The following is a 26586-nucleotide window of genomic DNA, read 5'->3' as shown; positions in this document are numbered from 1 at the left end:
AGGCCACACGGGTTGGTAGAAGCAGCCTGGGCTCTGGTGCTGGGCGCTAGCTGCGTAGCCCTGGGCACGTTCTTTCACCTTTCTAAACCTCGACTTCATCATCTCTAAAATGGGGATCTTGTTGTTTGTTATCTATGTTGTTTAGCAACTGAAACGGAAAGCAGATGTGAGGCCCTGGCCACCCACACTGAGATTCGAGATTAAGTGGGGCAAAGGGCTGCCGAGGTGGAGGAGCCAAGGTCGGAGGCATTTATGGCCACCCGGGGTTTATGGTTTTGATATAGATTTATTAAGCACAGTTTAGGACTGAACTAGCCTCCCGCAGCCCCCGCCCCCTCGGCCATGCTGGCGGTGGCGTGGGCAAGGCGTCCATTGCAACAGCGAGGGATCCACTTCCTGGTTTCTGGAAGGGAGGGGTGGCCCCGGGGACCTGGCCGGCAGCTGATGGGGGCTCCTAAGGCTGGAGAACTTGATGGTTAGCGCCTCCCTAGGAGGGGATGGTGTGATGGTCCCTCTGCTCTCCTCGCAGGCTGGCAGCTCTCGCAGTGACTACTCGGTCAGTTCCGTCCTGATGTCCCTGAGGGAGGTGCCCCCCCTGCTTTCCAGGCGAGGCTTGGAGAGGCAGCATCGCCTGCCCAGCGGTACACTGGCCCCCAGGACATGTGGCTCCGACGCCAGAGCTGTTGTCCCCTCTGTTTGGGAGGAGCTGAAGGGGTCCCCTGCCCTCACCCCTGAGTGTCCACTCACCCCTCCCCTCTTCAGGAGGATCCACTTTCTCATACCCAGATGACTCAAAAAGTTTGTGAAAAATGGAATTAAAAGATAAATTTTGGATACAAAAAATGGAATTAAAAGATAAGTATTTGGGTGCCATGCTGTTCATCTTCCGCGAACTTTTTGGAGACCCCTCGTACGGAGTGCTTGCTGTCAGGAAACCAGGGTGAGTTGCACTCCTGCATCTCAAGAAAAATTGCTTCCTGTGGGCCTCGGTTTCCTTATCTATAAAGGGGAGATAACCCCCATGCCTGCATGAACGATGGCTGTGAAAGCATTTCACACCCCCGCCGAACCATCGTCCATCCTCACCCTAATCACAAACAGCTGAAAGCAAGAACGGACACCCGTCCAAGGACTTAGAAAACATATGTGCCATTTATTTTGTTTTATAAACTTTGTTAAAACATACAAGTAAGAAATGCTTTTTTGCTTCTTTGCCCCATTGGGCGGCAGTGATGGGGCTCAGGGGTCGGCATGGGACCCGAGGACATTCACAGCCACGGGAAGACACAGGTCGGCCCGGCGCCACCAGCGCATTTCCACAGTTGCTTGATGGCGACTTCACAGTTCTTCTTACTCAGGGCAGATCACAGGAAAGTCTGGGAAAATAATGGCTTGGGCAGCACAAGAAACTGAGCACTCGTTTCTGATTGCGTCCACTCTCACGGGAGCCGGGTGGATTCTAGAAGCTCCTGGGGGCTTCCTGAAGGGGGTATCTTGGTGGAGAGATTAATGTGCCCATGCTTGCCCCTCCCCCCAACAACCCTTTGTTAGCCCACCAGGTTTTATGTGTTAGGACCACTACTCAGGCAGAAAAAAAAAAATCTCCAGTGTGGTGTCTTCCACTTGGAACGAGACCATAAACGTTGTTTTGTTTCCTGCCTGGCAATAAAGCTCACAACGGGAAATGGACTTCTCGGGAAAGGGTGGAGTGGGAGCACAGACCCATTGAAGGCTGCTGTGCAGTCCACTCTGCCCCCTGGGAAATTCTCAGCCGTGTTCCAAGACTGCGGCCAGGAGGTGGAGAGCCCAAGAGTGGGTGACCAGAGTGAGCAGTGGGTTCCCCGCCTCCCCGGCGGGGCACAGGCCAGTCTGAGCCAGCTGGCTGTGACTCCTGGGGCGCTGGAGTGAGTGAGGGTAGCCGAGGCAGGCCTGCGACTCTGAGCTGGGAGCAGCAAGCATCTGCTGGGACCAGAGCCTGGCTCGGCGGAGCTGGGGAGGCCGCTCCTGACCACTCTGGGGGTGTGGATTCCTCTTCAGCCTACGGCCTAGTGCTTCTCCGTGCCTCTTTGGCGAACAGTAACAGTGGCGAATGGTGGGCCCTGGCACTCTGCCCCGTCCACTAGGAAGGGGCACCCCTGGGCGAGAGAACCTGAGAATTCAATTTCCTTTGTCATCACACTTCCGGCTTCAGGACACACCCCTGTTAGCCCACCAGCCAGTGGCAGTTTCCAGACTCCCCAGAGCCACCAGGATTCTGCATAAATGAAGTGCCAGCTGCTCCGCGCCAGGGCTGGATGCTCCCAGGATGCTCCTTGGATGACACAGACCCCACAGCATCCCTCAGACCCAGGCCATCTCACCTTGTCCCTGTCACTCATTCAAACTCTCCCACCCACAGGTGGCCGGGCCACAGGGGTCTGTCCTGCTGGAACCAGATCCCTGCTGCCTGCCCCCAGACTTGGGGGAGAGACAGCAAAGGGGTGAGGAGCCGAGAATTCCCCTTCCTACTTAGCAGCAAACAGGATTCTAGACCCTATGTGAGTTTAAGTGCAGCCTGAAGCCAATCTCCGTGCTGGGAGCGGGCGGAGCTCCTGCGAAGAATGAGCTTTTGGTTTCTGAGGCTGGTGAAGGGATGGAGAAGTCAACTCCACCCTCAGCTCCACCACGGGGGGACAGAGGAGCCTCTTTGAGCGCCCCTGTTCGATCAAGGGGGACCAAGTTCAAGTCCTGACCCAGCCACCTACTTACAGTGTAAGTCCCCCCCCCCCCCCCCCGATAAAGATCACTTAACCTCTTAAGGGTTCATCTTCTGCAATCGTGGTTAGCCAACAGGGAGGATGCAATGCGATGATGCCTGCCAACTGCCTAAGGCAGTGCCTAGGAGCAAGGAGACAGTCCTGGGAGACGCTCCCGCCTCGTAGCCCACCCAAGGACTCCCCCACCCCTTCCTCCGTGTCTGCAAGCCTCATCGCTCTCACCGGCGTTACACCTGACCCTGCCGGAGCTCCCTGCTTTCCCCCAACCTTCTAACCTCCACAGGACGGCCATGTTCGTCTTCTGAAATCCCAGCTCAGTGCACAGCCCTGACTACTCCTGGCCTCAGACCGACACTCAAGGCCCCCTGCTCCCCAGCTTGCCCTGTGGACTCCAGAGAGCCTGTTCCGCTCGTAGCACCATTCTTCCTGCCTCAGGGGCCAGGCCTTCACCCAGGCTGCTCTCCCTTGGGATACCCCGTCTCACCTGCGCTGCCATTCAGAGCCCTCCCCTCCCTCAAAGGCCTGTGCCTCTTTCCCAAGGCAGTCTCTGCACAACCCCCGCCCAGGTCTCCCCCTGAGGTCCTGTTGCGGCCGTCATCCTGCGATTGTTCTCTCATTCTGGAATGCCTATCGTGGTCACCCCTCCAAACAGCCACCCAGCCCAGGGAAGGGAAGCGCCCATGCAGTTGGAAGAGGAGAAGGGTGTGTGCCTTTCAACAGGTTTCCCGTGCTCTGCCGAGTCCCAGCCAGTGCTTCTGGAATGTTCCTGAGATGACTTGGGAATTGGTGCTGAGTCTTACAGAGAGACGGCTTTGGGGAAGACAGGATGGCTGAGGCCGGTGACAGTGGAGGGTGGAGAGGGCATCTGGGGTTGGGGCAGCAGAAGGGGGAAGGGCGAGGTGCTGCCATCTGACAGGGCTCTGCTTCTGGATGCCACGACCATCCTGGGAGAGCAGAGATGCCGGTGGAAGAGGCGGGAGCAGCGCTGGAGCAAGGTCCCATAGTGTCCCGGACAGCCGACCTTTGGGGGTGAAGAAGCTGGGGGAGGTGTGGATGAAGGCGAAGGCAGTGGCTTCAACATGGAAAAGTTGTCCAAGGCAGCAGAGAACTCTCCAGCTAAGGGCTCCCCAAGTCAAAGCCCCACCATCCAGGGCTCGGGTGCTAAAAGGCGGCCATGGGCTGTGGCCCTCAGCCCACACTCTTGGGCCCTTTGCCTTTTCCCCTACTGCTCTGGGACTGGCCCTGCTGTCATGCCTCCCTTTGCTGTGACCGGGTGATCACCAGGCACTCTCTGAGGGGGCTGGGGGGAGCCAGCAGAGCCCCCGACCCCCGGCTGCTTGCTAGATGACTTCTTGCTTGGTGATGGTTGGCTGGGGGATGGCAGAGGGAGGCTTGACGATTGTGGCGATGGCCCCCGGCAGGAGCTTGTAGGGCTCGGACCCTGAACCGCCTGGTGGTGAGGGCTGTGGAGTCTCAGGGGTGGCTGGAGGGACAAAGAGACAGAGATCGCTCAAGATCCCGGCCTGTGGGGAGCAAATAAACTCTGAGACTTAGTCTCCTCTTCTATAAGTTGAGAACATTAAGCTAGATAACACTTAAATTAACATGAGACCCAAGGCTCACTGGCTTTAAAAATACCACTTCTTTGATATTTAGGAGATGAGCAGCAGAAACTAATTGGTTTCATCTCCACTGCAGGTTTAGAGTTAACTCTAACCAAATTGGCCAACTTCATTCAATGGACAACTTACCCCAAGAACAACCTCTGTGAAACGCCATCTCATCTCAGGGACTGCCTCTTTCCACCGCTAATCTTATTTTTGACAGGCTTTCAACAATGACGAACTCATTCTTCGGAGAGTTCACCTCTAACCCAGTGGGCATCCCTATCTGGTGCACTGTCTCCAACCGTGTAATGGACGGCCTTACACAGCCAGGCAGCTTCACTTCGATGGACAATTGTCACTAGTGAACTGTGTCACTAATGGAATTCTCTCCCAGTAACTATCATCAGCCAGTGGATGATGAAGTGGCATTCATTATTATTCATTATTATTCATTATGCATAATTAATGAGCAGACTGCCTCTTCCCATGATTCCTACCCAATACGCTCACCCAGTGGATGGCTTCACTCAGTGGAGGTTGTCAGTCACCTCACTGAATAAACCAAACCAACAGCCAATCAGCCTGCCCTTTCCCTACTTGGAGCACAGAGATCTGCTGTATCCAGTGCCGCCTTCTAGCCTTAACCCTCTCCTGCCCCCACTCTAGGACCCATCCTCACCCATTGCAAGGGAGAGCCCAGGTTGCCCACCTGCCTGCCCCCTGGGCCGGGGCCACTCACACATCTGTCCATTGCTGAGGTGAGTGGGCATCGTGTTGGCCACAATGACGTTGGTGCCCATGTGTTCCTGCATCAGGTGAGGGTGCAGGGGGTGGTGGGCATGGGGTGCATCACTGGAGGACCCTGCAGGCAGAAAAGGAAGAAATCAGGGTACAGTCTCAGCTGGGACCAACTATAGGCCCCAAGCACCCCCATCTTCTTCAGGTGTGGCCCATCACCTGTCCATCCAACATCTTGAGTACCCATTCCTGGGTTAGTAAACTTGGGCTTCATGGGGCATGGAGAGGACCCCAAAACCAAGAGGACAAAAGTGATTTGAAAGAAACAAGGAAAGGGGGCTGGTGCAGTGGCACAGCAGGTTAAAGCCCCAGCCTGCAGTGCTGGCATCCCATATGGGCACGGGTTCAAGTCCCAGCTGCTCCACTTCTGATCCAGCTCCCTGCTGATGTGCCTGGGAAGGCAGTGGAGGATGGTCCAGGTCCTTGGGCCCCTGCACCCATGTGGGAGACCCGGAAGAGGCTCCTGGCTCTAGCCATTGTGGCCATTTGGGAAGTGAACCAGCAGGTAGAAGACCTCTCTGTAACTCTTTCAAATAAATAAAATAAATAGATAAAAAGAGACCTCTAAAGTCCAGCTGTTTCTGTGATAACCAACAATTACTGAGCACCTATCACATGCCTAGGACTTCTTTTTATTGTACTTTTCATGTTTTACATAATCCAATCCTCACAAAAATCCTACAGAGTGGGCACCATCATTACCCTGTTCTTTAACAGGTGAGCTAACAAGCAAAGGGAGATGAGCTTATCCAAGTTCATCTGGCAACAGACCATAAGCTCCTGATCCTGGTCTCACGGACACCTGACTCGCCATAACCCATGTTCAGAGTCAAGGTGAGGATGAAGTGAGCCACATGACACTGGCTCTCCACCTGGGATGATTTCATTAGACCTGAACACAGTTTTTGGCTGTGACCACTTGGGAGGTGCTATTAACATCTCGTGGGTAGAAGCCAGAGATGCAGTTAAACCATGCACAGGACAGTCCCTCCCTCCCAATAACGAAGAATTGTCTGGTCCCAAATATCAACAGTGCTGAAGCTGAGACGCCTTGCCTTTGGCCATGTCATCTCCAGGAACAGTGTCACTGCCAAAGCCTTGAGTTTGAGCATCCTCACTTTGATTTCGCCTCCTATCCACCCAGCTCACTTAATCTAGGACTGTCACTGCAAACGTTCTTCACTCACCTCTGCTCGTCACCACCCATCACCCCATCTTCATTTCGGTTTGAGTCTGGCTGCAATTCCATGGTCCATCAGTAGAGTCACTCCCTTCTGGCCATCCTCAACTCCCTCCTAGCTCCTCTTCCTAGCAAAATGTTTCCAGGGCTGTCTACTCCAGCTCCTTGTCTGCACCTTCCTTCTCACTCTGTAACCATTCCAACCTGGTCTGCATTTCCATGGCCATATGACACCACTGTCAGCGCAGTTGCCAAGAGCTTCCCTGTTGCCAGTCCCATGGACACCTCCTTCTTCCTCTACCCCCTCCACCTCTCCATCCATTCCTCTCTATCTCTCCATTTGTAGAATGTAAACCTTGCTCTGCTCCTAGATTCTGCAACTCCCCAGGTTTGCTCCTCTCCCGCTGGCTTGTCTTCCTCCATTGCCTTCCAGGGCACCTGCTCTTTATCTGACTCCTGGATGCTGGAACTTCACAGAGTTGCATGTTTGAGCAACTGACTTGTGCATTCAAGTGCCTCCTTGATAACTCAGCCTGGGTAGAGAGAGTCATCCCACAGGTAACCAAGGTCCAAGGCCATCTCTGTGGTCTCCCTCACCACCTCCCCATGCCCAGCCTCAAGCCATTTCTTCTGTCCTCCTCGTCTTGGAAAGTTACTCTAGCACCGCTTCTGCTGTTCAAGGCAAAAGCCTACACTTAATCCTTGGTTCTTCCTCCCCACATCCAGTTGATAAGTGGTTAGGATTCTCCCTCCAACAGATGACCAAGAGCATCTGCCCATTGCACGCCCACAGCCCCAGCCTCCGGGGCTTCCCACGAGCAGAGGTAGTAGCCTTCTGAGGGGTCTTTTGCTCCACTCTGTACCCTTCCCACAAGTCACTATCTACCCAGCAGTCAGAGTGGTTGGCTGATTCCCACTCTACTTACTGTAGTTGTCATGAGACCACAGTCCATGGCCTACAAAGCCATATGCTTGTGATCTGGTTTCTGCCCAATCTACACCTTCATCTCATCCAGCTGTCCCACCTCACAGCTTGTCCTTTCCAGACACACACTTCTCCTGCCCCACAACCTTGAACTAGCCACTTCTGCTTGGTACGTTCTTCTTTTGGCTTTTAAATCTGGTTTTACATCAGGTCCTAGCACAAAAGTCAACCTTCAGGGAAACCTCCTGTGGCCAACCTTTAAGGCCTGCTTTTAAAATTCTACCACAGCCAACATTGTGATGTCGAGGGTCAAGCAGCCTCCTGCAATGCTGGCATCCCAAATGGGTACCTGTTCGAGTCCCTGCTGCTCCACGTCCAATCCAGTTCCCTGCTAATGCATCGGAAGACAGCCCAAGTGCTTGGGACCCTGCCACCCACCTGGGAGACCTGGAAGAAGCTCCTGGCTCCTGACTTCAGCCTGGCACAGCCCAGGCCATTGTGGCCATTTGGGGAGCGAACCAGCAGATGGAAGATCTCTCTCTCTCTCTATCTCTCTATCTCTCCCTCTCTCTCTCTCTGTAACTCCGCCTGTCAAATAAATAAATACATATTTAAGGAAAAAGACCTCTACCATATTACATGTTTGTTTCAAAATCTGTAATTGTCTTCTTTATTCTATATTTGTTTATTGTCTGTTCCCAGGACCCTTTCTACACACACACACACACACACACTCACCTGCGCATGCACACATACAACATCCAGGAGGCAAAGATGTTGTTCCTTGTTAAGTCTCCAGCACCAGATACAGTGCCTGGCACGGGCTAGGCTCAGTGCCTGCACACGAGGACCATTGCCCCTGCTCCCATTTTTCTGATGGAGAAACTAGGGCACGACAGGTTCAGCAAGTTTCCCAGAGCCACACAGTGAGGCAATGATGATGCTGCCAAGGGAGCGCAGGTGAGGCTGGTCTCCCAGGAGGGGCCCCTTCCCCCTCCCCAGCCCCAGCCCCACTCCCATCCCCATCGGGGCCAGGACGGACCTCCTAGCAGCATCTCCTGCAGTAGGTTGTCAATCTTGGCCATGCCGAAGAGCTTGATGAACTGGATCTGCTCGATCATTTGCCAGGTGATGCTCTGCAGGGTGGGCAGCAGCAGCAGCAGCTCGCCAAAGCGGCCGCGCGAGTCATACTGGCGGTCGTTGATGTAGTCCTCCAGGCTCACCTGCACCTGTGACCGCAGCCGCTTGATCTTGCCTGGGTCACTCAGCCCCTTGGCGTCTGCAACAGGAGGGCGTGTCAGGAGCACTGGGGAGTCAGAGCCCCCATGTTCCCGGACTCTTGGGGCCCAGACAGGGACCCCTGGTGGCCTGAGGTCACTTGGGAGCCTTCAGCAGCCCTAGACCGGAGCTCAGAGTCTCAGCAAGCAGAGTGTGCAAGCACAGCATGGCTTCCTAAACTCTGGTAGGTAAGACATGGGCTTGACTATAGATAGGTAGAGATTGATGGAGAGCCAGAAGTTCACATTCAAGCTCTGCCGTTTCCTGGTGGTATGACCTTGGGCAAGGCAATCAATCTCCCTGTGCCTTACTTTCCTTATCTGTAAAATGGGGATCAAATAATTCCTCCCTCACAGGTATCTTGTTGTAAACTAATCCACATAAAGTGTTTAAAGTGGTGCATTATGGGATGGTGCTGTGGCGTAGTAGGCTGGGCCTCTGCCTGTGGGGCTGGCATCCCACATGGGCACCAGTTCAAGTCCCAGCTACTTCACTTCCAGTCCAGCTTTCTGCCATGGCCTGGGAAAGCAGTAGAAGATGGCCCAAGTGCTTGGGCCCCTGCACCCGCTTGGGAGACCCAGAAGAAGCTCCTGGCTCTTGGCTTTGGATCAGCACAGCTCTGGCCATTGTAGCCATCTGGGGAGTGAATCAGCGGATGAAAGACCTCTCTCTCTGTAACTCTACCTCTGAAATAAATAAATAAAATCTTTAAAAAAATAAAATAAAGTGATGCATTAGCGAGCATTCAGTGGTAAGTGGGGGTCATCTTCTTCATTGCTATGATTCCTAGAGATGAGCTCTGTGCATTCAGGGCCCTGGCCCTAGGGACGGCTCTCAGCACACTGAAGGCCACAGGTGGCAAGACAAGAAAAAGTGCATCAAAGCACATAACTGGGGACAGGTGTTTGGGCTACTGGCTGAGATGCCGAGTCTCACATCTGAGGGCCTGGGTTCGATTCCTGGCTCTGGCTCCTGACTCCAGCTTCCTGCTAACGCAGACCCTGGGAGGCAGTGGTGATGGCTTAAGTGATCGGGTCCCTGCCACCCACGTGGGAGACCTGGATATTATCCTCAGCTCCTGGCTTTGGCCCTAGCTCAGTCTTTTTTTTTTTTTTTTTTTAAGATTTATTTATTTATTTGAAAGGCAGAGTTACAGAGGCAGAGGCAGAGGGAGAAAGAGGTCTTCCAACTGCTGGTTCTCTCCCCAAAGTGGCCACAACGGACAGAGCAGCGCTGTTGGACCCTGGAGTTCTTCTGGGTCTCCCACATGGGTGCAGGGCCCAAGGACTTGGACCATCTTCTACTGCTTTCCCAGGCCATAGCAGAGAGCTGGATCGGAAGAGGAGCAGCTGGGACTCGAACCAGCACCCATATGGGATGCCAGCACTGCAGGCGGCGGCTTTACCTGACACACCACAAGCACCAGCCCTCCTAACCCAGTCTTAACTACTGCGTGTAGTTGGGGAGTGACTCTGTGTGCCCACGACTCTCAAATAGATAAATAGACTTCTAAAAAAAAAAAAAAAAAAAAAAAGCACATAACTGAAAGTTGCAAAGGTAATCAAGAGAAGCATAAAATAACCCAAAATTAACTGAACTGGGAGGATGGCGGAGAACAGGCGGGGCGGGCGGTGAAGAGCAAAATCCTCAGCATTCACAAGAGGAAAAGTGCTACTGGAGGCGGAGGAGTCGAGACATAGGAGGTGCATCCAGTCAGAGTGGCCAAGGCTGCTGCCCACTTCCGATCCAGCTCTCTGGCTGGGAAAGCAGTAGAAGATGGCCCAAGTGCTTGGGCCCCTGCACCCACATGGGAGACCCGGAAGAAACTCCTGGCTCCTGGCTTCGCATCAGTGCAGCTCCGGCACTTGCGGTCACCTGGGGAGTGAACCAGCGGATAGAAGACCTCTCTCTATGTCTCTACCTTTCTCTGTAACTCTTTTAAATAAATAAAAATAAGTCTTTAAACAGAGTTGATAAGGAAAACCTCTCCTGGTTGTCATGACAATGAGATGAGGCTGGGAACTGGCTGAGGTCTGGCAGAGGCACTGGAGCATCAGGGACGGGGCAGGGGTGGGGGTGCACCTGGGTCGAAGAAGATGATGGCTTTGAGGCAGGCATACTCATTGTCGTCTATCTGTAGCTCCTGGAAGGGCAGCACCAACTCATCGAGAATGCGCATGGACACCCGGCTCATCTCCGCCAGCTCCGGGCAGTGCCGAGGGATGATGTAGTCGTTGCCTGGGCGGTTGGGGAGGGAGACGGGATGGGACAGAGATCTTGGTTGACCCCTCTGCTCTAGATTTGGTGTAGTCGGTGCCCACCCAAAGAGATCTGTGCAGATTTCACGCCCATTTTACAGATGAGGAAGGCGAGGCCCAAGAGGGTAAATTGCCCAAAATCATCAGCCTGGGCTTGGAGGTTGGCTTTCTAGGACTCCTCTGACATGACTCAGGGTCCATTTCCCAACATGACTCACAAGGTGGATGACGTTCAAGGGCCACACGGGAGGCACGCAAGCATCAAGGTTAAGGGACCAGGTTCTAGGACTGGACTGCCCTCGTTCAATGGCTCTGCCATTTACAGCAGGGTGTATTCTGGGTAAGTTACTTAACCTCTCTATGCCTCAGTCTTGCCATCTGTAAGATGGGGTAAGTAATAAGACTTCCCCACCTGGGCTGCTGTAGGAAAAGAGGCAAGGTTTGTCAAGTAGTATGCAAAGTTAGCATCGAGTGGAGGCTGCATAGCATTTGAAACACTAACTACGTCATGGGGCACAGGGCACATGGACTGGGGTCTGCGCCATCCCTGGCTACCTCTTGCACCCACTCCAGAAGAACACCAGAGTGCAGGTGTAATTCCAGGGACGACCCAGAGTGCGTTCTCACTCGAATGCCCAGGGGATTCTGTCTGTTGCAGTCCTATTTCTTGCATCCAGCTGAGACCTGAGTTCTGGAGTCCTCCAGTGGCAAGCCCCAGGGCAGGGCCATTCTCAGTCCTTCTGCCTGGTCCCTGCCCGCCACCATGGGAGTCTTTCTGCTGAGCACCCCCACCCCCACCCCAAGCCCTGGCCGGGACAGGCGGCCTCCTCACCCAGGAGCAGCACGTCCTTGAACACCATGGATCGCTTGGTGGCTCCGAGCAGCAGGTGCTCACCGGCGTGGGCTCTGAGCAGGGCTACCTGGAAGAGGAGAGAGATGGTGTCTGGCATCTGCAAGTCCGCTTAAGGCTCCGTCCACCTTCCTCTGCCTGAGCCACAGTAAGATGGGCAAGTCCCGGAACTGGCAGACCCAGGGACCTGGAAAAGACTCGGCAGAAACCTGGACGGGGAAAGAACCCGCTCGCAGAGCTGGGAGACCTCGCGCCGACCCTGCCCTTGAACTGCTGTGTCCTTGGGCCAGTCGCTCTCCCTGCATGCCTGGTGAAACTGCGAGCAACATTCTGAGTGTGCTTGCTTCAGGATGGCGGCTCCGAGGTGCCCGTCAGATTCTCCCATAGGCCTGTGAGCCCCCAGAGTACTGACACCGATGGCCCAAACTCCAGCCCATAGACCCCCCCATGGAGAAATATGAGGGGTGTATTAGGAAAACTCAGATTCTTAGGCCCTACTAGCAGAGGTTCGGAATCCGGGGGTGAGGGCCGGACCCAGGGAATCTGCATTCAACAAGCTCCCCAGGGATTCTGGAGTGCAGGTGTATGGGGGTCACCGTGAGCCCCCGCCCCACCCTGCCACACACACACCCGACTCTGTAAGATTCTAGGAGTGGAGAGAACACGGCAAGACCTCAGATGAGGATCTGGGATCTCAGGCTGGCCCTGTTCAAGGCAAAGGCGGAGCCTGGTCCTCGGTGGGGGACAGGCGGGGGACAGGCAGCCGTGCAGACTGAGTCGGAGGTGGGGGTACAGCTTGCGGAAGCCACCGCCCGCCCTTTCAGGGCCATCTGCCTCAGCGCTCGTGGGAGGACCCAGGGTGGGCTGCTGCCCACAGGACCACCAAGCCCGTAGCCTCCGGACCCTGTCTGCGAGGTCAGGTTAGGGAGCCTGTGGCCCCGTAGCAAACCCAGCCAAGGGTTAACAAGCTTCCTTCCCCTCACTCATCTGACGTTCGCTCCTTCAGCTATGGCATTCACAAGCCTGCCAAGCGCCAGTTACGCTTTCAGACAACGGGGACACCGTGGTGGAGAGAGACAAGGGCTCCAGCTTCACAGAACGCCCCTTCTGTGGGAGGACAGAGAACGGACCAGGAAACAAGTGGAGGAGAGCGGACCGAACAGGAAGGGAGGAAGGCGAGGCTGTGTGGGGAAGAGCAACTCGGCTGCAGAGTCGCAGGAGCTGCCTCCCCAGCGGGGTGGACTTGTCTGAGGCCTGGCAGATACCTGGTAGAGAAAGCACGCGCTACGGGGCCGGCGCTGTAGCGTAGCACATAAAGCCACCTGCCCACAATGTGGGCATCCCATGTTCGAGTCCTGGCTGCTCTACTTCTAATCCAGTTCCCTGCTAATGCGCCTGGGAAAGCAGCAGAGGATGGCCCAAGTGCTCGGGCCCCTGCACCCACATGGGAGACCCGGATGGAGTTCTGGGCTCAGCCCCAGCTGTTGTGGCCATCTGAGAGTAAACCAGCAGATGGGAGCTCTCTCGTTCTTGCTCTCGCTCTCACTCTCTTTCCATCCCCCCCCCCCCCCACCCTGCCCTGTCTCTTTCTCTCTCTCTGGAACTCTGACTTTCTTGTAAATAAATTTTTTTAAAGCACCCAATGCATATTCATTTGAAGGAAGAAATGATCAGATGTCTTTGCATCCGTGTGTCTCACGCCTTCTGCCCCCCCACGGTTAGAACCTCATAAGGGAGGCAGAAAGAGGAACAATGGGCCGCAGCCATGGAGGTGAGATCCTGGTGGCCCGCACGAAGGGTGCTCATTCCCGGGCACCTGCTGGATGCCGGGCGCTGTGCAAGGTTCCCCCGGTTGCCCCAGCGGCTCTCCAAGTGCCAGAGAGAGGGCCTGGTGTGAATCCTGGCTCTGGGGCCAGCTTGCCCGTGCCTTCAGGCCTGTCACTTTCCTCCTTTCGAGGCTTCAGTCCCCTTATGTAATGGTATCCTGCCTCTTGGGCCTCAGTGGATTGATGTCCAAAACAAATCAAGAAGCGAGCCAACTTGGAAGCTGGTTCCTGGGACAATTTTGCCAGACTGGGCTGTGCTTTGGAGGATGAGGCTCCCAAGTCTCCCAGGTGTGCCTCACCCCCACCAGCCAAGATGGGCTCTGCATGTACCTCCAGTGGGTTCCCAGGTTCAACCCTGTGACATGGCGGCTGTTCTGGGGGTGGGCAGGCGGCAGGGCGGGGAGGGGGGACAGTTAATGATTGTCTTGTGTTACCGGCCACCCATCACTGCCCTCTGAGAATGCTCTGAGCCCTGGCCAGGGAGGTTTGGGTGGGAAATCGAGGTTAGCAATTGCCCAGCTTGGGGGTGTCCTGTTGTCCTGCTGAGCCCTGGGAAGGAACAGGAGAGATTAAACATTAATGCAGACCCTCCAGCAGGGGGGACCTGAGCACAGGGGCAGGGGAGAGGGCAGGGGCAGCTTGGACAAGATCCCTGCCCCACCACTCTGCGGACCGAGCGAGGGATCCAACCCCTGTGGGTTCACAGAGCGTCCCACCATGGGGCACAAGGCTGGTCCAGCTCCCATGACACGGAGCAGCTGCTGGGCCACCGGCTTCTCCAAAGCGCTAAGATCTAGCTGCCCCGCCCACCTCTTGTGCAGGCACACTGGGAGCTCCCTCCAAAGCTGGGAGGGTGGCCCGGCCCTGCTCCCCTCTCCCAGGGAGGGAACACATCTGTGCAGGCCAGCCGCCTGTAGGTGCTCGGTCGTGAGGCTTTTCACTGTCCTAGCAATGTGCTCAATGCCCCCAAAGCACTCTGAAGGGGATATGATCATTCCCACTTCGCAGAGAAAGGAGGCTCAGAGACAGGAAGTGATTTATCCAGGGTCACCTAGGGAACAAGTCTTAGGGCCAGAGTTTAAGCTCGAGTCTCCTGATCCCTGGCCCTAGTCCTTGTCCAGCATTCTCCCTCCCAGGAGAGCCGCGTGGGCATGGGTTAGGAGCTTGGACTTTGGAGCTCTCCTGTCTGGTCCTAATCCCTGCTGTCTTGGATTCTGGCTGTGTGACCTTGAGCGAGTTACTTAACCTCTCTGGGCCCCAGTTTCCACACCTGCAAGATGGGAATGACAGTACCTGCCTCCTAGAGTCCTGGAAGGCTTAAGTGAGCTAATATTTGCAAAGTGATTCTGCAGTTCCGGGCACACAGGTCCAAGGCCCAGGGGGGCCGGCAGGGCCCCGTCCCCATCGCCCTCACCTGGTCGTCCAGGGGGAGCTCACAGAAAGCCGGGATGTACTTGGCCCACTCCACGAGCACCAGCAGCTGCTCCTTCATGGACTCGCACACGTCCGCAATGCTGGCGATCTTCTTCGCGCGGATGTCGCCGTTGATGCCGGAGACGGGGGAGGTGATCTGTGCGAGACGGGGAGATGCTGGGGGGCCGGGCCCCTCTACGCTCTGTCGCCAGCATGGAGCCCCTCCCTGGAAAGCCTCCATGTCTGGAAGAAGCTGGACTGCGGGTCCTCCGAGCTCTGAGCAGCCGTCAGAGGAAGGGGGCAGACGGGAGGGCGAGGGCTCCCCCTGGGCATTTGTGCCCTCTGCCCCCTCCACTGCCAGCTCCTTAGAGCCCCCAGGACTCCTCGGCCCTCGAGGAACAGCAGAGCAAAAGCCGTCATCTTCATCTGATGGATGAAGCCACCACGGCCCAGAGCAGGCTGTGATGTGCCCAGAGCCACACAGCAAAGGGTTGGCTGAGCGCCCGTTTGCTTCCTGTGCCCTTTAGAACATTCCTCCGGGGTCTCCCGGCCAGGCTGATCTCAGGCCCCTGTAAGAGCAGAGCCCCTGTGTGGCCTGTGGAACGTAGGCAGTCATATGAACTAGAAAGACCCCCAGAGTGCTGGGTTCGAATTCCGTCTTTGCTACTGAAGTGGCTGTGCAACACTGGACTTGGCTTCCCCTCTGGGGTAGCTGGGGTTCCTTCTGTGTGCTGGCCCAGGACCTGGCTGGGGAGGACAGAGAGGAGGGGGAGAGACTCCTCTGCTGTGTGGGGGTCCCTGGCGGGGGTGGCAGAGTGGGGGCGGCCCCCAGTACCTGCTGGGGGGGTCCCTAGTGGGGGTGGCGGGGTGGGGGCGGCCCCCGGTACCTGCTGGGATAGGAGCTCCGCCTGCAGGAGCGCGTTGATGGAGGGCAGGCTGCTGTCCTCGTAGCTGGATCTCCGAGTGCTGATGCGGTCTCGCTCATTCTGGACGGCTGTGAAGAGGCAGAGGGAGGTGAGGGGGCAGGGAGGGGACAGGGAGTGGCCTGGCACCGGCAGGTGCAGACGAGGTGCAAGAAGAGAGCCGGACCCAGGAGGAGACACCTCAGGCTGTCCTGGAGCGAAGGAGGCACAGTTAGAGGCAGGAGTAGGGGGAGGCAGCCCGGAGGACAGAGCCCAGACTAGCTGGGGGAAGTGGTGAGGAGGGAGTCTAACTCAGCTTGTGGAAGAACTTTCCAGACACCCTGAGGGAGGGGCCCACCCATCACTGGTGGCAAGCAGGTCAGAGACGGCCCCACAGCCCTGGAGGTGGATTCCAGGGCCTCTGACCAGGCTACAGGTCTTCAAGCTCTGATTCTAAAATGAGTCTCTTTCCAAATGAATGGCTCTGGCGACACAGAACTGGCCCAGGGATTCCTGCACAGGGGGTGGAGGCCTTGGACCAGGGGACGCACCCGCCCTGAGGCCTTGCCCATCAGCAGGGGCCAGGGTCCCATCTGGGCTGACCTTCTAGAGAGAGCAGGGGCAGGCCGCCTCCCTGTCCCCTCGCACAGGGCTTGCTGCTGCTTCCCATCACGCATGTCGCTGTGCGAATGTCGCTCTCTCAGACACCCTCTCCGGCCATCCCCCCCTTTATTTTTCTTCAAGGCATTTATTGCAGAATTATCAGGCGATTTCTCTACTCTCTGTCTCCCAATGGAGATGGAAAGCTCCAGAAAGCCAGCCCTTCATCCACCTTGCTCACTGCTGAAGCCCTGGCACCTAGGACAGAGCCTGGGGCACAGCAGGTGCTCATTAAATGTTTGTTGAGCGGGTGCAAGAAGATGCAGGGTGAGACAGGCTCTGTGTCTTCCCAGCATCCTGCCCACGCCTGCTCGCCCCAACCCCCAGCTCCTCGACCTTCTGCCAATTTCAAATGCGGTTAAATCCGAGTGTAAAACCAGCCAGTCTAGGGGTCCAGCACCATGGCTCACTTGATTAATCCTCCACCTGTGGTGCCGGCATCCCACATGGGCACCGGGTTCTAGTCCCAGTTGCTCCTCTTCCAGTCCAGCTCTCTGCTGTGGCCTGGAAAGGCAGTGGAGGATGGCCCAGGTCCTTGGGCCCTGCACCTGTGTGGGAGACCAGGAAGAAGCACCTGGCTCCTGGCTTCGGATTGGCGCAGCGCTGGCCTTGGCGGCCTTTTGGGGGGGTGAACCAACAGAAGGAAGATCTTTCTCTCTGTCTCCCTCTCTCACTAACTCTGCCTGTCAAACAAAACAAAACAAAACAAAACAAAACACCCCAAAACAAACAGCTAGTCTACACGAAAGCTGGCAGGATCCCAGGGTGGGAGATCTCCTCCAGAGCCCACAGGCCATGTCTGGGCCCTGGCAGTAGGGCTTGCCGGCTGCCTGCACCCACCAGGGATCTGGTGGCGGAGGTGGGCGGAGGGAAGGAGCTGCCGTCAGCTCAAGGCTAGGCCGGCGTTATCAGGCCCGGCGCGAGCCCAGTCACGGAATGATGTTTTCCAAATGTTTGCTCAGTATTAGCAGGGTCGGGGACCTAATGTAACTTCTATTGAATATTAACCAGCTGGGCAGAGGCAGGAGATGAGCCTGTCTTCCCAGGGAACCCCTGGGTGGGGGTGGGGGCGGGGCCCATCAGAAGCTCCCACCACCTCCCCCCACCCTGCACCACCTGCTCTGCTCTCTGGCCTGGGGTTTGGACACTAGAACCTGGATCTCGGTCCCGGACTGACAGCTGAGGCCCGGCAGGTGTCTGCCTGGCCTCGGGTTAGAGGTCAGAGGTGGCTGCTGGCTGTTGGGCTCAGGGACCCCAGGATTTGCCCTCGGGGAACCCCCTATGGCCTGTGATTTAGGGCCCTTCCCTGCAGTTGAGAGAACGGTGCAGGGGTCTAGACCACAAGATGCCCCCCACACCAATCGCTCAAGTTCAGTCCCCTGGTGCCTGCCCAGCTCTGGGGGCCTGCACTCCACCTCTGACTCATCACATGGCCTCTCTGGCCTCAGTCTCCCTCTCTGTAGAGTGGGGAGAGGGGAGAGTCGATGACGTCTCACAGCCCCAGCTGGTCCGTAAATCCTACGCTTGCAGCTCACACTTTCTGGTCCTTTTGGGTTTCAGTCCCCAGCTGCTCCCAAGGCCACCGAGAGAAAGACACGAACACCTGTGCCCCTCTCCTGACCAGAAAGGCTCCCACGGACAGGTTTGCTTGGCTCTGGCAATTTCCCATCAGGCTGGGGGGGGGGGGGGGGGGGCGGGCCCTGGAGGACTTAGAGCCAGTGAGAATCTAACTTCCCAGGGCTTCAGCACGGCGGCCACAGAACACGGTACTACCTTGGCCCTTCCTCAAAGCGACCCAGTGGCTGCCTTCCCATTAATCCAGGCTTGTGTGGGAGCCCCGGCCTTTTACTAGTGCACACTCTCCAGCCTCCCTACACCAAGAAGCAAACGGCTCTTCTCGGGGCTGAGCCAGGGCCCAGTGCCTGGGGCTCACTCCCCTTCCAGGCGCTGGGGCCCTGCTGGCTGTACCTCAGCTTGGTGGAGGACTGGGGGACAAACACGCACACACACTGTGGGTGGTGTGGACAGGTGCGCCCAGGTAGGTCCTTGGCAGCACGGCCAGACCTATGGAGTGGGCAGGCATCATTACCTAACCCTCCCTTTTAGGGGTAGGAAAGTGAGAGCCACGGAGGGGCAGAAAGTCCTCTAAAGTCGCACTGGTGACAATGACTCTGCAAGTTTAACAAGGACTGGCCACACGCAGGACCAGCCTAGGTAGGTGGCCATCTGCTCAGGTGGGCTGCCCGTCCCTCTCCCACCTGCCCGTCACAAAGCCCACAAGTTCAACATGAGAGCCTTGGTCTCCCAAACCCAGTGCCCACGGGACAACATCTGGATGCTCTGTGTCCAAACCAAAGTGCGTAAAACAAGCAGACCGAACGGCTGCAGGTGCTGTGGAGACAGCCCCAGGGTTCCTGAGCACAGTGGCTGACTCCTGCGTCACCTTAGCCCTCCCTGTGAGAACCACAGGACGTAGGCCCTTAGGTCGCAGGTCGCAATCTTTTGTGTGTCTTCCGCTGTCCATCACACATCACATCCCCATTCAGAACATTTCCCATGCTACAAAGTGGTTCTGAACTTGGACGTGCGAGTGGGTGCGAGAGGCTCAGCCCCATAGGAAAGTGGGTAGGGAAGAGGAGGGGGGTTGGCGATTGGAGAAAGCTCCGCCTCCACGTGGAGGACCCCTGAGGACTGGGCACTGGGGTCCTGGTGTGTGGAGCAGGAGGGGGGCCTTGGAGACCACGCACTCCTTCATAAACATCAGCAGGCTCTGGTTTTCCAACAGAACTCATGCGCTCAGACTGAGGCCCTGCAGGGGTGAGGCACAGAAGGTGTTTTGGGAGCCAGCATTGTGCCACTGCAGGTTATGTGGCCGCCTGTGCTGCCAGCATCCCATATCAGAGCACAGGTTCGAGTCCTGGCTGTTCCACTTCTGATCAAGCTCCCTGCTAATGCACCTGGGAAAGCAGTGGAAGCTAGTCCAAGTGCGTAGGCCCCTGCACCCACGTGGGAAACCCAGATGGAGCTCCAGGCTCCTGGCTTTGGCCTGGCCCAATCCCGGACATTATGGTCATTTGGGGAGTGAACTGGCAAATGGAATACCTCTCTCTCTTTCTCTCTTCCTCTCTCTCTCTCTCTCCCTCTCCCCCCTCCCCTTTCCCCTCCTTCTTTCTCTCCCTCCCTCTCTCTTCCTTTCCCTCTCCCCCTCCCTCTCCCCCTCCCTCTCCCTCCCTCTCCCTCTCTCTTCCTCTCCTTCTCCCTCTCCCCCTCCCTCCCTTTCCTTCTCTCTCCCTCTCTCTCCCTCTGCCTCTCCCCCCCTCTACCTTATAAGTAAATAAATTTAAAAAAAAAATGTGTCTGAGAGAGGTGGCAAAGAAAGCAGGAGCTGAGAGGCAGAGAAGGGTTCGGGGGAGGCTGCCAAACTGTGCTTGCCTTCTTCCTCCTCCTCCTCCTCTGCCTCCTTGGTTGGCGGGGAGGAGGCTGGGTCCCAGGCTCCTGCTTCCGGGCTGGGCTGGGGTCGGGGGGGGGGGGGGGGTATTTGTGCGGGACCGGACTGAGGCTTGGCCGGTACAGCACAAAGGCCGGCTGTTAGTGAGGGTCAAGGCTCATCTCAGCACCAGGAAGGGTGAGCAGAGGAGAGAAGGAAACGAAAAGATTTGCAAATGAACTTGGGTTACTCTGAAAAGAAGCGAGGATTTGTGCTTCCAGAGCGTGGGCTGGAAACCGCTCTGAACGCTCCCGGGGTGTGCAGGGCACACAGTGGGCAGCACGGAGCTGTTCTCCGGGCAGCAAGGAACTCAGGGTTCCAGCCTCAGCCCTTCCCATGGGCCCTGGACCAGCGGCCTGTCCTTTGAGGGCCTCAGTTCCCTCCTCCACGACAAGCAGGGACCGGAGAGAATTCCGGCTGCCCCGCAGCGAGTCGTGAGAACGAACTGAACTCTCAAAGGCAGAGGAGGCTCAGCCCGGGGATGCACCTGCTGGAAACAGACCTCACAAAAGCTGTCTCCCACTGTCCCATCCTCAGCCAGACAGAGCGAGCCTGACACCTTGTTCCCGCTTTCTAGAATGTGAAAGCTTTGGTGGTGACCTGACACACAGGGACGAAGGAACGCGGTGCACCTGCCGCTGCCAGGCCGGTCCCATCTGTGACGGCCGGGGTAAGCATGGGGATGCTTGCAATGTCACACTCCACCCAGTTCCTAAAGCTCCCACGGCCAGATGAAGAAGAGACCCCTGTTGCCTGCCTTGGGGTGGCGCAGGCAGGCTGGTGGGGGAGAGGGGGTGGCTGCTGGGAGCCCGAGGAGCTGAGAGTGGGAGCTTATCTCGCCGAATCGTTCTCAAGACCCAGCCCAGCCGCTCCCCATGGCCAGATCTGCAGGCCCTCCCTCCCTTCAGCCATTAGCCAGTCACCCAGGGGCCTGTGGCCGAGCCATAAAGTACAGCTCCAGTTGTAAATGGCTGTGGGCGGTGTGGGCGTGGGCGTGGGCATGGGCGGGGCAGTGGGGGAGGCTGAGGCTCACCTTCCTTCTTCATGCCAGCCCGGAAGCACTTCTTGAGCCTGCAGTAGCGGCACTGGTTCCTCTTGTCTTTGTCCACCACGCACTGCCGGCTAAATCTGGGGAGGGCTTTGGATGGTTGGATGGAGAAGACACAGCCTCCAGACCCCCTCTCAGGACTGAGCGAGGCCCCCGGCCTCCTTGCCTACACCTGCATACCCGGGGGTACTCCTGCTAACCCACCAGCAGCTGCAGGGGGCCCCAGAGAGTCCCACCTGTCCTGCTAACCACGAGGAAACCAGGGCTCAGAGAGGCAACACGTGGCCTCGGGTCACTCAGCCGGTTGGAGGGACAAGTGAGCCAGGAAGCTTAGCTCCTGGAGTACCAGGGCACTGCCAATCCGGACACATGCTAAAGGAGCCCAGGGCCCTCAGCAGGCTCCTGGTTCTGGCTCCAAGTCCATCCTCGGGCCACGCAGCCTCTCTCTGGATGGGGTTAGGAGACAGCAGTGCCATACAGAAGTTGGGGTGGGGCCCAGAGGAGTAGCCCTGACTCCAATGTTGATTCAAGTGGTGTGACCTGGGCTGAGTTCCCAGCCCTCCCGGCCACAGCTTCCTCATCCATAAGATGGGAATTATAAGCGTGGCCACCACAGAGGGGTGTGACAGGTGACAGTCACAGATGGGCTCGGCACAGCATGTACACTGGGCAAGGGCTCACCATGGGTAGCTGGAGTAGGTGCACCATTGTCGTTACCCAGAGCAGAGCGGAAGGTGCATTTGAAAGAGGGGGTGCCTACGGCTTGGGGAGCCCCTGGGCAGGTGGAAAGGCATGGAGCTCATTCCCACTTGTCCCAGGCTGGGCTCGCTGCTAGGCCTCGTGGCTCCCCACAGCTAAGTGGGGCAAATAATTATAGGCGCCCAGAGACTTGGCGTGGGGCCTGGCAGAGGTCCACGCTCAGTGAAGGGCAGCTGGCAGCTTTGGGATCACTGCATGGGGTTCCCAGGAGAGATGGACTCACGAGGCCCAAGAAATCAGAGAGCCTTGAAGGCCTTGAAGGCTGCATGCCTCTCGAAGCCACTCAGAGAGAAGACAGACCCCAGAGGGAATTGAGCCCATGTATGTCCATTCCCTAAGCTGGAGAAACTGAGGCCCAAGGGGGGAAGCTCACCTGCAGGAGTACATGTGGTTCTTCCTCACGCTCCTGCGGAAGAAGCCCTTGCAGCCATCACAGCTGGAGGCGCCGTAGTGCTTGCCCGTGGCCCTGTCCCCACAGATGGCACACAGGGCGCTGACACCCAGGCTGTTGGGTGCGTTGAGGTTGGCGCCTTCTGATGGGGATGTGTCTGTACAGGAGAGAAGGCAGAGGTCTCAGGAGGTACAAGACATCAGAAACCCTCTCCCACTTTGCGGGCACTGTGCCGGGCCTCGGCCAGACCAGGGGGCGTGCTCTCCCTCCCACCATGGCCGCCTTTTGCACTGTGACGTGGCACGGCTGTAACGCTGACTTCGAAGTCTTCCGTGCTGGGCTGCTTCTCCCTGCCCTAGAGGCTGGTGGCCCAGCTTCCCCGGGAAGGTGTGGAAACCTGGCCACCTCCTGGGGCGCATGCGACCTTGTGGACGCCTTGTTGGGCAGAAGGAGCTGCGGAAGGGACAAGCACACCCCCAGCTCCCTCGTGGAAGGAGTCCTGTCGCTCACTTCTCACTGGGTGACCAGGCTGGGGTCTTCAGCGGACTCCTTGGGAGCAGGGAAGACAGGCAACAAGAACAAACCCTTGGCTGGGGGCAAGACCTGGGATCCACTGTGGCTGGAAATTCTTCCCTTTCCCACAATGCCTCTGGCCGCTGTACCTGGCAACCCCCGTGTGAGCCCACAGCCCCAGCCAACCCCACAAGGTGCTGGACACCCCTCCCGAAGACTTCCTGTCTCAGAGACCAGCGGGGCAGCTACACAGATGTGCGAACAGGGAGGCAAGGCTGGTGGCCGCGGACAGCTCCCTTTGGGCAACAGGGCTCCCTCGTGCCAATGCCACCACTAAGTCACCTGTATGTGGGCCTCAGTTTCCCCAGCTGTCAAAGGGAGCAGTTGGGCTGGCCTGGCTGTTTGTTTTTAAATTTTCACAACACTTTCAGCAGCTGAAGTCCCTTTCTGGCCAGCAAATCTTCCACCCAGGGTAAGCCCTCTGGAGAAGGTGCACACCACGCAGAGTCCACACACACGTGTTTCCTCAGACCCCTGCCTCAGACCCTGGACTCCTAAGGGATGTGCAGCTAAGAACCAGAGGGTGAAGCCACCGCCTGTAGTGCCGGCATCCCATGTGGGCACTGGTTTGAGTCCCGGCTGCTCCACTTCCAATCCCGCTCCCCACTAATGCGCCTGGGAAAGCAGCAGAAGATGGCCCAAGTGCTTGGGCCCCTATCACCCATGTGGGAGACCTGGAAGGAGGCTCCTGAATCCTGGCTTCGGATCAGCCCAGCTCTGGCTATTGTGGCCACTTGGGGAATAAACCAGTGGATGAAAGGCCTCCTCTCCCTCTCCCTCTCCTTCTCCCTCTCTCCTCTGTCCCCTCCCCCCCCCTCTCTACCCTCTCCTCACGCTTGCCACACAGCAAGCAGTGCCTTGGTATGGGTGACACGATGCCAGCACCCAGCCCCCAGCACCTCTCCTTCCTGTGGTCCCTAGCTTAACACCTGCTAAGGCTCCGAGTGTGCCCAGAGCCCGGCCCCTCCACTGGGTGAATAATTCCTGGAGACGGGGATAATTGTTAAGCCGCATCCATGCCCTTTCTCCCTCTGCCTCTCCACCCCTGACCCCTGGGCAGAGCTGACCCCACATCTCCCAGGCATCCAGGCAGAGGCTGGGGAGGGAGCTCCCCTGCCCTGGGTGGGATGGGCTGGGTGCTGTGCCCACCGAGGCCAGCGGGTCACCCATTGTCCAGGCGAGAGGCAGGGAGCTCAGGGAGGACAAGGGGCTTGTCCGTGATAACACAGAGCTGCGTTGAAGGCCCAGGCACGCTCTGGCCACGCTCCGCGTGTTGGGGCGTCTGCAGGGTCCTTGTTGCTGCTGCGGAATTTGAGGGTGGGTGGGAGTGGAGTCATCCTTGGAGCTTCTGAGCCCCACATGTACACGAAACGCTCTGGGGGACGCCTTCGCACGGCCCCCACTCTCCACAAACCCTTCCCACAGCTGCTCCAAGCCTGGGGTGACTCACTCAGGCGCCATCTCCGACTTCTCCCCTGGTTGGCCCTGGGAACCAGGTGTGCTTTCACCCCCATTTGGTAGATAAGAAGACTGAGGCTCAGAGAGGAAAATGGCAGGAAGGATCGACGCCAGACTGGAGCCCAGATCTTTCTGGCCCCGGCACCATAAGTGTCCCATCTTCGGGACCCCTAGGTGGGGGGTCTGGCCTCTGCCTCAGGAGCCCAGGGTTCCAGGGCTCTAAGTGATGACAAGGCCGGCCCCAGGGAGCAGCCTGGGGCTGGGCGGCGGCCAGGGAGGGTGGCAGCACACACTGTCCCTGCAGGGTCACAGGACACCCCTCATGTGATCCCAGGACACTTGTAAAAGCAGCCAACCAGCAGGCCTGGGTCACGAAGTCCTTGCTGCAGAAGACAGCAGGGGCCGAGAGAGGAAGTGACGCGGTGCACAGTGTGGGGGCGGGGGAGCAGCAGCCACGCTGACCCGGGCCAGGAGCAGGGCCTGGCCGTTGTCTGCTCTTCTGAGCTGAGCCGACCGCAAGCTTTCCAGGCCTCCTGACACCAGCGTGTGGCTCCGAGCCATGGGAGCAAGGCGGGTGGCAGGCTGACCTCGGCCCCCGTGAGGGCCCTTCCCCCACCAGGAGCTTCCTGGCTTCCAGGCCTCACCCCTCCCCCTCTGCCTTGTGGAGAACGGTCCACCCCAACAGATGTGCCACCAGCCATGGCGGAATGGACACAGGCGGCTGAGACAAGCAGACACGCAGCTGGTGGGAATCTCGCTTGGCCGATGGCAATGTCAAAAGCCTTCCCTTGGGTTCTGCAGAACTGTGGACAGCCCAGTGCTGGCCCCCAGGACAGGGAGCTGTACACACAGCAGGCACCAACACAGGCACCCGGCGAGGTGCCCACGGGGATGCCCATCCAGAAAGCACAGGGCACACATTGTGCCCACATCCACAAGCCTATTCCGTCCATGACCCACACTCACGGCACGTGTGTACAAATATCCACACACACACACACATTCACAGCACTCCCACACATGAGCAAGATGTGGGCAGCCCAAGGAGAAATGCACACACACAGATCCACCATTGAACAAGTACAACTGGAGAGAGAGCACACGTGCGCGAAGGAACATGAACAGGCACATGTATCCGCACAGGCACACGTTTGCCCGTGCAGCACGCGGCCTTACACGCACTTACATGGACATATGTGATAGTACACCGGCGCACACACGCACAGTGCACGCAGCTGTCAGCCCCTTCGTTAGCAGAGCCCTTTTCCTAAACTCCAATTCCTCATGGGGGCTCCGAGACACCCCGAGGGCAGGTGTGCCTCCCACCACCGTCTGGGGACAAGGGCAAGGACATACCTCTCCATCTCTCTGCACCTACGCCCATAGGGGCCAAGAAAGGGCTATGCTGGGCTGCATTGCTGGAGCCGGATGCCAACAGGCAGCTCACCATTGTGCCTCTGTCCCCGTGACCCCCGGCAGAGCAGCCGGGAGCCAGCGGGGACCGGAAGGGCCTGAGGGAAAGACCTGGGATCTACTTTGGCTGGAAATTCGCCCTTGATGGGCTTCCCTTTCCCACAATGCCTTTGGCTGCTGTACCTGCCAACACCTGTGTGAGCCCTTAGGACCAGCCTACCATTTTCTATCATTCTCCTCCCACCCCCGAGTTGAGGGCCAAAGTGCCACTCCCGCACCTGGGCACACCTGGGTGCACCTGCCCCCACCTACCATTGCCCATCGCCAACACCTGCACGTTCTCAAATTCCAGGGTGGTGTAGGCCGGGTCCAGTGCAGCGCTGTAGTCGGCCATGTCCATGTCGACCAGGGTTTTGGAGAGGCGCATTCTCCCCCTGCCTCCACGCCTCGGCCACCTGCCCTGCCCAGGGTGCCCACCCCGAAGGCTCCAGGCGAGCCCGGCCCCCCGCCCTCCGCCCTCCCACTGCCTCCTCCCAGGGGCCCTCTCAGCCTCCCTGCTGTCCAAGCCGCCCTCTGGGAGGATCTGCGGGAGTCTGGGCCTAGCCTCTGGTGGGGCGGAGGCTCTGGCGGGGAGGGGTGGGGGTTAATGGTTAATCGACGGCCCAGTGGCCGGCTGGGGGAGAGACTGGGCAGTGCGGCAGAGATTTGGCTGTTTGTTGCTTTCTGACTGACGCCCGGGGTGCTAATGACAACTGTTGGGGCCCCAACTCAACAACAGTCAGTTCTCCAGCCTGCAAGGCGGCCACCCTCCCAAGCCGTGGTCACCCCAAATTGGGTACTGGCAGTCCACCTCCAAGGTGCCCTGACTCAGTAACAGCTAGATGGCCGGCTTCTAGCCTCTAGGCGCCGGCCAAGATAAAGCGGCGAGCACACCAGCCGGCCACCCAGCCTTCCGATCTTCCTTCAGAATGGGCCGGAAGCTTGTCAGGGCCAGGGCCACCTGT

General features: G+C 57.7%; 1 protein-coding gene across 5 annotated transcripts; it reads right to left on the bottom strand.

Annotated features, from left to right (window-relative positions):
• Positions 1-1133: 1133 nt before the first annotated feature.
• HNF4A (hepatocyte nuclear factor 4 alpha) lies at positions 1134-26092 on the bottom strand. Of its 5 annotated transcripts, none has more exons than XM_062204236.1 (11): positions 25895-26092; positions 22121-22295; positions 20974-21068; positions 15779-15885; positions 14893-15048; positions 11635-11722; positions 10627-10782; positions 8309-8545; positions 7705-7854; positions 5073-5225; positions 1134-4239 (listed from the first exon to the last, which is right to left on the bottom strand). In XM_062204236.1, the coding sequence occupies exons 1-11, from the start codon at positions 26007-26009 to the stop codon at positions 4097-4099; spliced, it is 1575 nt and encodes a 524-aa protein (XP_062060220.1). In that variant the 5' UTR covers positions 26010-26092; the 3' UTR covers positions 1134-4096. The 5 variants fall into 5 exon arrangements, with proteins under 5 accessions (XP_062060220.1, XP_062060221.1, XP_062060222.1 ...); XM_062204237.1 differs by having other exon boundaries at positions 5103-5225; XM_062204238.1 differs by lacking the exon at positions 25895-26092 and adding an exon at positions 24162-24241.
• Positions 26093-26586: the final 494 nt, after the last annotated feature.

Source organism: Lepus europaeus, chromosome 10 (genome assembly GCF_033115175.1).
Source record: "Lepus europaeus isolate LE1 chromosome 10, mLepTim1.pri, whole genome shotgun sequence".
Lineage (NCBI taxonomy): Eukaryota > Metazoa > Chordata > Mammalia > Lagomorpha > Leporidae > Lepus > Lepus europaeus.
This window is presented reverse-complemented; position numbering and strand designations above follow the sequence as displayed.

Excerpts from the sequence above, each read along its gene's own strand:
- HNF4A (XM_062204236.1), bottom strand. The coding sequence starts at position 26,009 with ATGCGCCTCTCCAAAACCCTGGTCGACATGGACATGGCCGACTACAGC. Across the intron at positions 22,296-25,894 it reads GGTGTTGGCGATGGGCAATG|ACACATCCCCATCAGAAGGC; the intron begins GTAGGTGGGGGC and ends TCTCCTGTACAG. Across the intron at positions 8,546-10,626 it reads CATCATCTTCTTCGACCCAG|ACGCCAAGGGGCTGAGTGAC; the intron begins GTGCACCCCCAC and ends CTCCTGTTGCAG.